This window comes from Echinops telfairi, unplaced genomic scaffold, assembly GCF_000313985.2.
Source record: "Echinops telfairi isolate 266 unplaced genomic scaffold, ASM31398v2 ScPeMD7_7400;HRSCAF=8409, whole genome shotgun sequence".
Classification (NCBI taxonomy): domain Eukaryota; kingdom Metazoa; phylum Chordata; class Mammalia; order Afrosoricida; family Tenrecidae; genus Echinops; species Echinops telfairi.
In genome coordinates, this window is record NW_022111300.1 from 44,691,795 (window position 1) to 44,707,117 (window position 15,323).

The following is a 15,323-nucleotide window of genomic DNA, read 5'->3' on the forward strand; positions in this document are numbered from 1 at the left end:
CAAAACCCACTGGCAGGGACCCTTTTGCAGAATAAGCCTTCCGGCTACGGACCAGAGATGAGAGCCTTATTACCAGACAGAGACCGTGGTAGGTGGATGACTGCAGTTGTAGTGAGGGCAAAATGGGACACCTTGTCCCTCATCTCCCTCTTGTCCCACCGTATAATTGCTCCAGTTACTAATATTTTCTGCTTAGTTACCGATTGAGGTTTTCCGTAGTCTCATTGTGTCATTGTTGGGCCATTTGTTTGTATTCTGTCTTTTTTATTTTTTGTCTGATTTTAATGTGTATGAAACTCAGATTGGCTAAACTTATAGGGACAACAACTGCATCAATAGATTCAAAGGGACATGACAGGGGAGGCTGGCAAGAAATGGGGAGCTGATAACAGCGGGTGCGAGGCAGAAGAAATTCCCTGGACTTGATTGTATTGATGGTTGCCCAACTCCTATGAACATGATCCAACCCCTGAAATGTATGAGATGTAAGTTTTACGTTGGCGAAATCTTTAAAGAATAAACTAAGGAAAAAGCAATGGGCTGTGGGACATGGACCAAGAAAAACCCATCGTCACCACATGCTGCTGTATCTCAGGGGCAACCCCCCAAGCCCCACCTGCAGCAGGAGCAGCTTGTTACGTGCCAGAGGAATGAGAACATGGGGCAGTGACCACCAGAGGTCTCCCATCCTCACAGTCTCTAAATGTTGGAGTGGACGGAGTTCGGTGGGTATACCTCTTCACCTCATCTTCTAGGCGGCACTCTTCAGTCTCTGGGCTGTCCACCTATTGGGGCTGATGACCCCCATTTACATCCCAGCCCAGACCTCCACTATCAGCTCCCCGGATACAGACGCCCATTGGCTGGCTCCTCTTGAGTGACTGTCACTGCCTTCCGGAGATTCCAGCCCCAACGCAGACAGAAGAGAGCTGGTCCACAGGGTTTCTGAGCCTATACATCTAAATGGTAGCAGACTGCCAGCCTCGTTCTTCCAAGGAGTGGCTGGTGGGCTCAGGGCTGCTGATTTTCAGTTAACAGCCCAACACTTAAGCCACTGTGCCACCAGGGCTCCTGCGTGACTGATAGGCTTGTCTTCCCCGCTCTCTCACCTGCTTTTCGCATCACCTCCATTTGGTCAGGGACGCCTATGTGCTGCACCTTCAGTAGGTATTGAGAAGCCCATACAAGGGGACTTCCAAAAGTTCATGGGAAAAGTGGAGCTAAACGAGACGGATTTTTCTACAAACTTTGTGCAGCACCATCCCCTCATAAAAACCAGTCGCCATTGAGTGGACGCCAGCTCCTGGGGACCCCAGGGTGTCAGAGTAGCACTGTGTTCCACAGGGTGTTCATGGGCTAGCTTTGTTGGAAGTAGGTCACCAAGCTTTTCTGCCAGGCACCTCTGGGCAGCTCCAAGCTTTTGGTTAGCGCTGAGCGTGGTGACTGTTGGCACCCCTGGGGACCCTGCCTTACCATAGAAAGCAGGTAGATGATGATTTTGCACTCCTCCACTGCCATCCCACTGCCATCTCTCACCTCACTGATCCCAGTAACTGCTGGGCATCTCTCCTCTGTCTCAACCTCCCTCCCTGCGCCCAAGACTGGTCTCCATATAGCAGCCAGAAGGATCGATTGAAGGCATTAAGTTAACTCTTGTCCCTCCTTTGCTTAAAACCCTCCAACTGCATTTCTGCCTTGGGCTCAAAGCACCCCCTAGCCTCCTCGTTGTTCTCGTCACCACCACCATCATCATCATCATCCTCATCCAGATTACATACTATACACGTATCTGACTAATCCATGCCAGCGCTGTAACAAATACCGCCCCCATCCCCCTTTTAAACGGCTTAAGGAGATAAACCATTATGCCTTGCTCACATCGCTCTGGGAGGAGTGCTGGAACACAGATCACGTTCCTCCATTGGGTATGTGGCTCTGCCTTTGGGGTGCCTTGACCTTGGATTGTGATTCTTGCCAAATGCGTGTGCCTCTTTGAGCCTATTGCCCGGGACTAATGACCTCTAGCTGCAAGGGAGCATGGGACGTGTAGTCTCCCTATGGGCCCAGGAAGAAGAACCAGGCTCAGCAGATCTCTAGCCAGCCTCCACTGCATTCAATCAAGATAAGCGCCAAATGCATCAAAGGCTTTAATATTAAGGAAGAAAGGGAGGGAGGAATGAAGAGTGTTCTAGAAACAGTATATAGGTTTTCCTCTAAAGACCTAAAGAAGGCCTGTCTAAACTATAAAAGGAGATTAATTACATAAAAATTTAAATCTTCAGCACAAAAGTAGTTACACACATGCACCCCTCACTCTAAGTGAGTTGAAAGGAAAGGAGGGTGAATTGATACACAGACCATGGTCTAAATGGATCTAACAGAAATAACTGATAGAGCTCAAGATGGAACAGCGATAGGTCTAACAGGATTGGCCAAAAGGTGTGAGAGGACAAACGGTTCCGAGAGGAAAACCACATGTGTACATTCCGCTCCTCCCCCAAATCACACACACTCTTCTTAATACCTGCCTTCATCTGCATATATCTGTACACCTGTATCTGGTGTGGTTTTCCTCCAAAGTGGGAATTCCATCATAAAGGAAAAGACTGAGGAACGAACGGGGCTTGGAGGACAGTGACCACGGGGTGTTGTGAGAAGTGGGCAGTACCTCGCCACCTGTCCCTCTCTGTGTCCCCTGTAATGACAGAGGAGGAAAGGACCGTCGGGTCCAGAATGTAAAGATGTTCGCCTTCAGCCGTCTGAGGTCTGTCCCCTGCAGCGCCTGCGCGGTGCCGAGCACGTGGCCGGCGCCTCACCCGCAGGTCGGGATGGAGGCGTGGTCCTGACGCGGGTCCTTCTGTCGTTTCAGCTGCCTGGACCTGGAGCAGTGTTCTCTCAAGGTCCTGGAGCCCGAGGGCAGCCCGAGCCTGTGCTTGCTGCGGCTGCTGGGCGAGAAGGGCTGCACCGTCACGGAGCTGAGCGACTTCCTGCAGGCCATGGAGCGCCCCGACGTCCTCCAGCTGCTCAGCCCCCCGGGTAGGTGCGCCCCACACCCCTGCAGGAGGAGGGCAGCGTGGTGAGCCGGGCACGGGCCAAGTGCTTCTGGAACGGGGAAGTGTACAGAGAACCTTATTCCCCCACACCCACCTCCCCACCAATTTGGATCGCTTGTTGTTCCCTAGAACCTTATTCCCCCACCCCTCCAAACCCCCCTCCCACCCCACCCCTCCCCCGTTTGACCTAAATCACGTGACTGCCAATTACCAGAAAGGCCAGGAATAGCCCATGGAGTTCTAAGGAGCATCCTGAAGGTGGAGTATCTCGTAGGAAGATTTTGAGAAGCTACCAGGCTCAAAACAGGAAAAAAGTTTAACAGTTGCCTGAAATCATTTAAACCGTATTTTATATTTTGATTTTCTTCCCCCCTTGGACAAGCTTGCAAAAGGGGAAGGCCAAAAAAAAAGAAGGTGTCCCCTTCATAAACACGGGTGATCTTGCTTTAGGGCCTCCAGGGGCAGAACCATTACGTCCTTGCCTAAGAGGTCGGCAGCCCACAGGGTGGCTCAGAGAGGACCTGGCCAGCCACTCCCGTAAAGAGTACAACCAGGAAAACCCTGTGGGGCACCTCTCCCCTGTCACACGGAGCGGTTAGGACAGAACTGACAGCATCCTTTGAAAAGTTCCTTTCTTGACCCACAATGCTCCTGGGCAGATGGGTCTGAAGTTAGCCGCCCAGGTGCTAATATGTGTAATACGGAATTTCTCTCTTGTTGTGTTTGAGAAACGGCTACGTTCATGTAGTATGGATTATGTATTCCTTTCTGGAGTCCAGCATCCCCCACCCCAGCTGAAACAGACCCCGGCGTTGGGAGTCAGGCTCATGTCGTCTAAGCTGAGTGTCCACTCGCCCCGAAATTGTTGTCTGTGGTCTGAGGCACCTTCACTTTGGGGAGTCCTTGCAGCATTCCTTCCTCTCTGACTGGGCTTCTCAGCAACTCCGTTTGCTCCCCGCCTGTGTCCGAGAAAGATGACGGACAGCCCCTAGGTATGGGCCAGATCCACCCCTACCGCCAGCGCTGGAGTTGTGTTCCTGTTTCTGACCCTTTGGTCGTTCGTAGGCACTGGATGGGGAGGCAGGTAAAGGATGTGTTGAACTTACCTCGAGGCAGACCTCCACAGTGGTCACCCCGCTTTCATTTTTAACTTAAGCCTCAAAGACCCGGATCCCAACACAACCAGGATTGGCTTCAGTATCCTCAGCGTGCGGATAAACTTAGACCCAGTTCATGATGTTTTCACGTACAACAAGGTGTCCGCACGTTCACGTGAAAAGAAGGGAATTAACTGATGGTGGAACCTTTCCGAGAGCTTGCTGAAGCCCCCTCATATTTGTGTTGCTTTTAAGTGAAATCCTCTGGAGCGTAGATTCATCTGATCCTTCCCCCAGCCCCCTATCCTTTAGGGTTATTTGGATCACGAGGTGGCTGCCGCAGGGAATAATGCCCTTAGCCCGGAATCGCTTGACCACAAAAGCACTTAGTTAACATTTGCTGTGCGGGTTTCATTACCTGTACCCCCAAAGCTCTCCCAGCTCAGGTGCGGTGAACTTCTTCATTTCTCGTCAGCCGTCGTTTAGAAATACTGCCATGGTAAACAAGCGGCCATCTAGCTCAGAAGCAACAAAGCCCACATGGAAGAAGCACACTAGCCTGTGTGATCACAAGGTGTCGAAGGGATCAGGTAGCAGGCATCAAAGAACAACAAATCATATCATCGTGTGCTCACCTTCCCAATACGATTGCTGAAGACAAATGGTGCATAAGCAAATGTAGTGATGAAAGCTGATGGTGCCCGGCTATCAAGATATATAGTGTCTGGAGTCTTAAAGGCTTGAAGGTAAACAAGCGGCCATCTAGCTCAGAAGCAACAAAGCCCACATGGAAGAAGCACACCAGCCTGTGTGATCACAAAGTGTCAAAGGGATCAGGTATCAGGCTTCAAAGAACAAAAAATCAAATCATTATGAAGGAGGAGGTTGCAGATTGGGGGACCCAAAGCCCATCTGCAGGCAACTGGACATCCCCTTACAGAAGAGTCGCGGGGAGGAGACGAGCCAGTCAGGGTGCAGTCTAGCAACGATGAAACATACAACTTTCCTCTAGTTCTTAAATGCTTCCTCCTGCCCCACTATCATGATCCCAATTCTAACTTACAAATCTGGCTATTCAAGAGGATGTACACTGGTACAGATAGGAACTGGAAACACAGGGAATCCAGGATGAATGATCCCTTCAGTGCCAGTGGTGAGAGTGGCGATACCAGGAGGGTGGAGGGAGGGTGGGGTGGAAAGGGGAAACCGATTACAGGGATCTACATGTAACCTCCTGCCTGGGGGACGGACAACAGAAAAGTGAGTGAAGGGAGACGTCGGACAGTGTAAGACATGACAAAATAATAATTTATAAATTATCAGTCTCATGAGGGAGGGGATGGTGGAGAGGGAGGGGAAAAACGAGCTGATACCAAGGGCTCAAGTAGAAAGCAAATGTTTTGAGAATAATGATGGCAACAAAGGTATAAATGTACTTGACACGATGGATGGATGGATGTATGGATTGTGATAAGAGTTGTACGAGAGTCTCTCTCGGCCTGCTGAGAGCCGCTCCGGCAGGTGCTTTGCCCCGGCGCCTCCGTGCGTTCGGCCAGCGGCCTCTGAGAGCACCCCGGAGCGCCCCGGGAGCCAGCCAGCGGCAGCCCTCACCAGGGACCCTCCAGCGGGCCCAGGGGGACCCAAGTGGCTCTAAATCCAACACATGCCCTTTGAAGCAAGTGAAAGGATTTACTATGAAGCACAGAAGCAGATAGTGCCAAGTAGCAAGCAGTAGTAGTTACTCATTTGGTGAGTGGGGCAGCATTTCCTTCTCCCACTGCTGCTGAAATGGCGGAAATTAGTCACATCCAGTATGAGATGGAATACACCAAAGGTATCAGTCAGCGTCCCAAGAAGTTAAAAGTAGCACCACCGAATTCTGACCTAGAACAAGGATTTCAAGACGGCTCTCCAAATGCTAGTGTGATAATGCAGGTTCCAGAGAGGATTGTTGTGGCAGGAAATAATGACATTCCATTTTCAAGATCAGCAGATCTTGACCTTATTCAGTCAACTCCCTTTAAACCTCTGGCACTGAAAACACCACCACGTGTTCTTACGCTAAGTGAAAGACCGCTAGACTTTCCAGACTTAGAAAGACCTGCTCCAACGCCTCAAAATGAAGAAATGCGGACAGTTGGCAGGCTAAAGAGAGCACGCTCTGTGAGTGAGAATGCTGTCCGCCAGAATGGACGCTGATCAGGAACGATTCCATGTACAGCATTTCAAATATGGACACATCCCTTGACGTTGCTTCCGATGACATGACGGCTGTAGATGCCGCTTCCTTAAGACGACAGATAATCAAGGTGAATAGACGCCTGCAGCTGCTCGAGGAGGAGAACAAAGAGCGGGCCAAGCGAGAGGTGGGCATGTACTCCATCACGGCCGCCTTCTGGCTGCTCAATAGCTGGCTCTGGTTTCGCCGCTAAAGGAAATCCCAGCGCTCCAAGAGATTTGGCTCAACAGCTAGAAATATAAACAATCTGCCAAAAAAAGAGTTGTACGAGCCCCCAATAAAATGATTTTTTTTTAAATACTGCTGTGCCGGCACCCAGTCAGATGATGATGCAGAGTCGTGGGGTGTTTCTCATCAGTGGGGAGCTTTTCCATTTCCCCTCCTACCCTATTTTCCTCTCACTTCACTTTTTCTGCTAGTCGCTGTGGCCTGCAACCTGCATCTCAGATACCCGTCTTCTGGTGCACTGCTGCCAAGATCAGGACAAGGACCTTCCTCTGGACCCACATCTGGTTCTCACAGTCCTGTGAGCAGGCAGAGGAGCAGTGCTGCCGTGAACACTTTAAATTTTGCCAGCAACATTCACGTGGGAAATTCGTTTTCTGGAAGTTGACGTTTAGCCAAAGTCATCCAGTTATCCAAAAGAAAGAGAGGATTAGAACCTGTGTAGAAAGCTCAGTGGAGCCCCCGGTGGTATAGTGAGTTAGGCGCTGGGCTACTAACCACAAAGTCAGCAGTTCAACTCCCCCAGCCACTCCACAGGAGAAAGATGAGGCTTTCTGCTCCCATGCGGATGGAAACTCGCAGAGGCAGTTCTGCTGTGCCCTGTAGGTTCACCGTGGGTTGAATCACCTCGACAAGATGGCCAGGAGGTTTTTCTGGGGGTTTTGAGAGATCATTGGGCATCTTTGGTTATGGAATAGTGCTTCCATTGCCTCTTTGACCCATGGACTTTGATTTCTTTCTTCCTCTTGCAAGTTAAAATGAGCTCACTGTATCGGCCTTACCAGGGCTCCCCTCGGCTCGTGACTGTGAGGAACTTGCAGTTGTGCCTGCAGAGGAACCAGCGGGCCCAGAAAAGAGGCACAGATGGTCAGCACGGCCGGGTGGGCAATAGAGGTCAGGAAGCAGAAGGAAGTGGGGTCTGGAAGCTGTTTCCGGCTTGCAGCGTTCAGGGCAGCTGGGTGACGCAGAAGAGCCGAGGGTGTGAGGATGTAGGAGGTGGAATAGAGCTGGTGTGAGTTGCTGCCGGGAGAGGAACCTCCATGGTAGTGGAGGAAGACGAATGATGTTCTGGGAGGCCATGGGGTTGCATAAGCCTGTGTGTGTGTGTGTGTGTGTGTGTGTGTGTGTGTGTGTGTGTGTGTGTGTAAGAGAGAGCGCGCGTAGAAGATTCCAGAGCAAGTCTTAGGTGGAGGCTAACAATGTGGTAGTTCTGGGCTGATGGAAGTGGAAGCACTTGAATATAGACGATAGCATCCTTCCTGGGAAAGCTGCCTAAAAATGACATCAGTGTCTGGAGGGCATTGTGTCAGAGACCCGCTTAAGGCAGGAGTGGGGGTGGGCTCCATGGACCCTTTTGCCTAGAATCATCCTGCGGGTGTGTCTGTTTGGTCTTTGCGACCGGGTTTCTGGCTGTGTGGCTTAGCGCACGCCCATCTGTCTGTGTGCACTGAAGGTTCGGTCCTCAGTTCCATCATACCTCGTCCATCAAGGGACCTCCCTGGCTTCCCCCCATCAATGTTATCTGAAAATAAGCCGGTATGCCAGGAAGCCCCGCATGCGCGCCCTTCCTTCGTGTGCACGGAGCCCGGGCAGTGACAGAGCACAGCACCATGTCCTTCTCTGCTCACCTTTATTCAGCCCTCCTGCCGAGGGTGGCACAGGGCTGCCCGCGGTTCCTCCCCGCCCCCGCCCCCCCCCCCCCCCCCCCCCCCACGCAGCACCGTGTGGGAGGAAGGAAGTGTGTGTGGTTAAACCCTGTGGGAGGTTGTGTAACTACCGTGCTCACCAGGGGCAGTTTCCGAATCACATTCTGCCTTTCAGTTCTCACTCTCTGAAGCAAGAAGCCGTAAACACCTATTTAATTGTTTGTTGAAGACCAGACCGTGAGATTACCCCAACAAGGAGTCCTCAGAACCAGCGAGTCTGAAAGTGCACAAAAAAAGCTAAAGCATTCAGGGCCATTCAAAGGAAGGCTGCCTTTCCGAAGGTTCTGGCCACATTCCCGCAGGACACGCCAGGGGACAAAGCCCTCTCAGTGGCCATCGGTCTCTTCGCTTTGTATGACATTGTTGCTGCAGTTGGGTGCTGCCCAGTCAATTTTGACTCTTAGTGGTCCCAGGGGGTAGGGTAGAACTTCCCCTTCCCTCCGAGTTTCCTGGGAGACGTGTTCATGGGAGCGACCACCAGTCTTTTCCCCCGTGGCGCTGGGGGTGACATGGACCAGCCAACTCTTCAGGCGGCAGCAGAACCCTTCCCCGTGTGCCATGCTGACTGCCAGGGGTCTTTGTGAGCAGTGCCGTGGAGCCTGACGCCGATCCCTGCGCCCCCTTCAGGGAGCCCCTCACTGGGACAGAGGATGGCACGAGTGTGGGCGGTGCATGAAGAACTGTCTCCAATGCAGAAGGGTCTGAAAGCCAAGGAAACCCAGGCTTGCACCCCACCTTTGCTATTTTAACTTGAGAGAGAGAGAAAATTTCAGAGGCTACGCGACGTGTCGAAGGTACTTAGAATGGCCCTCTGCAAATGGCTCGTCCCCTCTTCTCCATTGCAGAATGGCCCAGTCAATCCCCAACCTCATAGGACTGTTTCGAAGACTGCAGATGCGGAATGCCCGGCACTGACAAACTTAACCCGTGGCCTTGGACTCCGTCCGTTCCAGCTCCCAGCAGCCCTCGCTATAGGACACAGTAGAACCCGCTGCCCCATGAGGTTTCCAAGGTTGTGATCCTGGTGGACGTAGACTGCCAGTCTGTCTCCCCGCAGTGGCTGGCGGGTCAGACCACCCAACCCTTCCCTTAGCAGCTGACCATTTAGCCACCACATCCCCAGAGCTTCATGGTGGGTGGAGCCGCCTGTCAATGACAGGCCGAGGCGTATTGATGACTGCACACATTCCTCCCTTCACGTTGAACACCCAGTCCTGTCTGTCACCAGGCTCTGTGGTTGGCAGTGGACCCAAGGGTCAGTAAGACCAGCAAGGCTCCTGCTCTTCTAGAGCTCCGATGTTAGTCGGTGAGACGAGTCGGGGAGGAAAAAGAAGGATGTCAAAGGATGGCGAATGCCAGGAAAAACACAAAGCGCGGTGCATGTCACTGAGCATGAGGCCTGGGGAGCCCTAGTGGCGTGGTGCCGAGTTGGGTGTCGATCTGCACGGTCGGCAGTTCAAAACCACCAGCAGCTCTTCAGGAGAAAGACCCGTCTTTCTACTCCCGTAAACAGTGACAGTCTCAGAAACCCACCGTGGGTCGCCACCAGTCAGCATTGTCCCGGTGGCGGTGAGTGTGGCTTGGAGCCGAAGGAGGCGGCGGCATGCTAGTAGAGACAGATGATGAGATGGAGCCGCACACTTCGTAGTCTGGGGGAGAACTCCCGCGAGTGAGTGGGAGATGAGGATGAGAAGCGTGGCTTTGAAAGGCATCTGCTTGCAGCCTGGCCAACAGGCGGAGAATGGTGGGGATGAGCTAGTGCCGCCGGGTCCCCGTAGAGCCTTGTAGACCATGGGAAATACAGTGGCAGACAACTAGGTGGTTCCCGCTAGGGCATGATAGGAATTCATTTACATTTAGACTGCTGGTTGGGAGCTGGGAGACCATTTGGCAGGCTGTGGCCGCAATTTGGTAAAGAGCTGGTGGTGGTCTCCTACGACGCTGGCCTTTACCCTTCAGTTTGGAACTGAAGGCACCTCTCCATTAGAATGATCAGCCACTAAGATCGAAAGGGCAGCATTGACCCAGGGACTGAGTTCAGAGGGGAAGGACAGGAGGAGGAGTGGAACCAGCAGACCCAGGGAGGAAGTGGGAAGAGCTGAGCTAGAATGGGTATGGATCACTGAGTGTGAAACTATGCTCTGCTCTGTAAACCTCCACCTAATTCACAGTGAAAAGTTGTTTAGAACTAGAAGGGGGCGGAGCTAATGTGGGCTTGGATTAAGATCATGGCCTTCGAGTTGGTGAGAAATAGAGATGCTTATTTGCATGAACTCGTGGGTCATTTATATGTGGGGAGAGAAAGCTGGAAGGAAGGATTCCAGGGTGACTGCTGGGTTTCTGCCCCGAGTAACTGGATGGAAGAGGGGCAGCTAGGAGACCAGCGTATCTCCTCTGAGCTGAGGACCGGGGAACTGGCCAGGGAGGAGACTGTCAGGAGGGCTGGGGCATGTTAACTTGGAGATACCTGTCAAGCCCACTGCCTCTGAGTCACTGTGACCCTATTGGACAGGGTAGAACTACTCCGGAGGTTTTTAAAACGAATTCTTTAGGGGAGCAGATAGCTGCCTCTCCCTGATGGGTTTGAACTGCTTACCTTGGGGTTGGCAGCCCAGCGCTTGACCCTCTATACCACCAGAGCTCCCATTAGACGTCTGCATTTTAAAGCCAGTTTAGCCAGAATGCCTATGTTTTTCAGGTTATGTTTGTTTCTGTCTTGTTGCCATGAAGGGGTTATGGTGTCTTAGGGGTTACTCGTTGCTAACTCCAAGGTCAACAGTTCAGAACCACCAGCTACTGCCCTAGAGAAGGATGAGGTGTTATGTTCCTGTAAAGAGTCACAGTGTCCCAAACACACAGGGTACTTCTGCCCTGTCCTGTAGGGTCACTATGAGTCAGAACTGACTTGATTGCTGCAAGTGCAGTGTGGTCTGGTCTGGTCTGGTCTGGTCTGGTCTGGTCTGGTGGTTGCTACAGCTTGTTTGTTTTTCTCCCCCGTTACCACACGTACACACAACCTTTGTGTATCGAAGCTTGGGTTAGTCTAGGTTGACTAGAGAAACAAATTCACAGACACTCATGTGTAAGAGAGAACTTTATATCAAAGAGAAATTGTCCATTAAGAAAACATCCCAGCCCAGTCCAGATCAAGCCCATAAGTCTGATATTAGCCCATATGTCCAATACCAATCTATAGAGTCCTCTTCAGACTCATGCAACACATGCAATGACGCCGAATGCAGGAAGATCACAGGCCAGTGGGTGGAAAGTCTTGTGGATCCAGCGGCAGTGGAAGGATCTCAGCGCTGGTGTGTAGGCCTCCACATGGCTCCTTCAGCTCCAGGGCTCTAGCATAGCTCCATGTGTCTTCTCAACAGGAATGTCTCACAGGGAGTGAGTGTGTGCCCCACCTCCAGCGAACGATTGATCTCCTTAGAGCCTCCAAATGAGGTCATCAAGCGGCAACCTGATTGACAGGCTAAACTCCATCCCTTCAAAAGTTGACCCCAGATTGTGTAACTACCACAAAACTGTAGGGTCGCACTGCCCTGGCAGTGAATGCTGAGTTGTAGGGTACGGAACTAGAGTATCGGGCGTTTACTGGCAGAAGCAAGTGTGCCCAGCTCATGGGAAACATCAGCCGATCTTTCTGACCAGCATTCTAGCAGTATGCAGGCCAGTCCTGGGCCTCATCTCTCTGGGGGCAGCGCAGCATCAAGATAAAGGGTTCACGAGTAGGAAAGCTCTCCCTTGATGAGTGCTATGTGATTTTCTGAAGGCCCCTGTTCCATTTCTAAATATCTCCCAGGATTTCCCAGACTCCTATGTGTGAAAGATCTGTGGTTACTATGTACTCACATTTAATTTGGGCTTTGTTCAGCATCTTTTTCTTAAGGATTTCACGTACACCCCTCACCTGAAAACAAACAAACAAAACCACCAGTTCGCTGCTCTCTAGTCAGTCCCCACTCGTAACAATTCAGTGGGCAGAGAACTGCCCCTGGGGGTTTCTAAGGCTGTAAGCAGCGAGCCTCCTCTTCCTCCCGTGGAGTGTCGGGTGGGTTTGAACTGCTGACCTCGTGGTTCCAGTCCCACAAGTAACTAATACACTATTATTTTTTATTCTAGAAAGCTTAAAGCCCCTGTTATATTAAGATTTTTGTTGTTTAGCCTAAATTATCTGGTTTGGATCTTTGGACTGGTGGATATAGAGGGTAAAGGAGGCTGCACAAAGATCCCATCCAGGATAAATAGAGAAAACAAAAGTAAGGGCAGGAAGTTAGCTTTTAACCATCTTTCCTCCGCTAGTGTCCCGAAAGGTTCGGGAACAAACCTGGTGTGTGTGCTAGAACCTCAACAAATGCAGACTCTCTTTGTTGTTATCTCTTGCTACATACCAGATGACCCCAAACCAACAGCTTAAACAGGTATTATCTCAGAGGCCTTCTAGGACAGGAATCAGGGAGGCTGGGCTGGCGGTTTGGGCTCAGGGCCTCCTGACTCGCCTGTCAAGCTGTCAGCGGGTGGGGGTGGCTGGAGTCATCTGAAGGCTTGACTGGGGCTGGAAGAGACCACGGTTCCCCCTGGACTGTGGGCGGGAGGCCTCAGGTCCTTTCCTGACCAGCCAAGCCTCACCAGAGGGCTACCTGAGCACCCTCCCGGCCAGGAGAGGACTCTCCAAGGATGAGCTGAGAGGAGGGTGGCAGGCGGGGTGGGGGTGGGGATGGGGGAGCAGATTTCCTGGCAGCCTCCAAGTTTTGTCAGGTGTCCTGTGCGAAGTGTCCACATCACAGGTGTCCAGTGGAAGCCTGCTGTTCTCTTCGCGTTCCTCTGTGCTCACCAAGTCACGTTCCTCCTGATGCTAAACCCTAACGCAATGTCTGGAAGGCAATCTATATGGTGCTGAAACGCTACACCAGTGGTAGTGCAGTTAACTCGGCCAGAGTGCCACCCACTGGTGCACTGAGGACCAGTGCTCACCCAGCGATAGTGTGAGAACTGGCTGCCACCCGTCCTCCCTCCTGCCATCAAACTGAGGCCGACTCCTAGAGCCTCTATAGGACAGAGGAGAACAGCCCCTTGTGGGTTTCCGAGGCTGTAAACCATTGTGGGTCTAGAGCGCTTCGTCTTTGGATGGTGGTTTCAAACTGCTGGCCTTGCAGTTAACCGACGATGCCGCGAGGGTCCCCACCAATGCTGAAGTGCATCCCCATCTCGGGGGTTACAGTGTGTGAGAGGAGTCCTGGGGGCACGCTGGGTAGAGCCCCCGGCTGCTGGTGGGACGGCTGGTGGTCCCATCATGTGCTCTTCAGGTGAAAGCTGCAGCCATGTCCTTCTGGGAAGCGGACAGCCGCGAAACCCTGCGCGGCAGTTGATCTCTGAACTCTGTCCTCCGGGTAGCTGTGAGTCCAGACAGACAAGGCGGCCACAAGTTTGGGGTTTAGAGAATGGAAAAGGAGTTTCTAAGAATTGCAGAAATGAGACAAACACCCCCGAATCCCTTCCAGGCGGGGGATGGGGGTGGGGGGAGTTCAGTAGACCAGTTCCTCCTGCAGGCAAGTTCTCCCCGGGATTTGATGGGAGGGAGATGTGAGCATGTGCTTGCTTTATCACACAGATAATCACGCAGGTGGTGTCCAACATGTTTGGTTTGGGTTGTTTTTGTTAATGTTTTGTTTGGTCGCAGAAACATAAGGAAGGGATGTCCCTCCCTGTGACTTCCTCTAACTTGTTTCTTTCTTCTTTTGCTTTTAAGGAATCAAGATCACTGTAAACCCAGAATCAAAGGCAGTCTTGGCAGGACAGTTTGTGAAACTCTGTTGCCGGGCAACCGGCCATCCTTTTGTCCAGTACCAGTGGTTCAAAATGAATAAGGAGGTGAGTTTTCCCAATGATAAAAAGTGAGTGAGCGTGATTGTGATGGTCTTTGATGTGATTGGGAAACCCCTAAAGGATCTCTTAGGCGCAGATACATGTTGACTCCACTACTGGAAGACCGTTGTGTCGATAAAACAGTTCCAGAGTTCTTATTTCGAGCCTGCTACACGATAATGAAATCCGTTCTTGACTCTGAACCCTGTGGCGATGAAGGCTTGCTTGGAGCGGCAGTGTCAGTGGATCTGAGACATCACCTCTACTTTCTAATACAGCGATACAATTCTTTTTTGTGTGCAACAGATTATGTTCCAAAGCTGGGACAAAAGCCGTCCAAGCGGAACGCTGATGCACTGTCGTTCTATATTCTAAGCATTCCACGTAACTGTATCTTATCAAACGACATGATCCTGGCTAGCAGAGCAGCGGTCCTTTCTCTTGTGGAAGGGCTGTATTCCTACACCATTTTAAATCGCGTTTGAGAATTCTCTCTCTCTCAATGTCCTTGAGATTCTACAGAACGCTAATCTCCAAAGAGAGGAACTGCAGAATGCAATTTTGGATTCCTGTGGAATCCAGGCACTCCATAGCCAGGGAGGCTGGATGAGCCCCCGAAACCAAGGATAACCCCTCAAGTCTTCTTAGCACCAAACAGCAGTTCAGCCTCACAAGTCAGGACCGTCCACTTGAACGTTGCGCTCTCCGAAGGCCTGTGGATCGGATTGACCATGGCAACGGCGACGCAGGAGAGCCCAACGGGAACGGAGAAGCAGTGGGTCGGTGCTAACAGGGGAGCAGCAACTTAGGGAAAGGGCAGAAATGGCTGCCCAGCCGAAGAGCGTGACCAGCATTGCAGGATTGCACACATAAGCCGGCTTGCATTGGTGTATGCTCCCCGCAGCAGCAAAAACAACATTCCCTGTGACACCCTGCCACTGGGGGTTTCTCGCTGCCCAAGTGACGTAGTCCAGTGTCCACTCTCCAAGCCTCTGCCCCCTCATCCGTCCCCACACTCCCCGAGCGTGTGCCCTGAAAGCCAGGGGCTCTTCCATCTGTGGTGGTTCCCTTTCTCCAAACGACGCCGGTAATCGGGACCTTCAGGCACGGTCATCCTTTACAGGGGCGGGGG

At 51.9% G+C, this 15,323-nt stretch overlaps 1 protein-coding gene and 1 pseudogene across 1 annotated transcript in view; both read left to right on the plus strand.

The window, feature by feature from the left end:
• MALT1 (MALT1 paracaspase) overlaps nt 1-15,323 on the plus strand; it is a 61,202-nt gene that overhangs the window by 17,625 nt on the left and 28,254 nt on the right. Inside the window, exons 3-5 of the mRNA XM_045296056.1 lie at nt 2,708-2,764; nt 2,870-3,036; nt 14,076-14,197. Coding sequence (XP_045151991.1) covers nt 2,708-2,764; nt 2,870-3,036; nt 14,076-14,197 — 346 coding nt within the window. The remainder of the gene's footprint in view (nt 1-2,707; nt 2,765-2,869; nt 3,037-14,075; nt 14,198-15,323) is intronic.
• LOC101655430 lies at nt 5,775-6,582 on the plus strand (annotated as a pseudogene).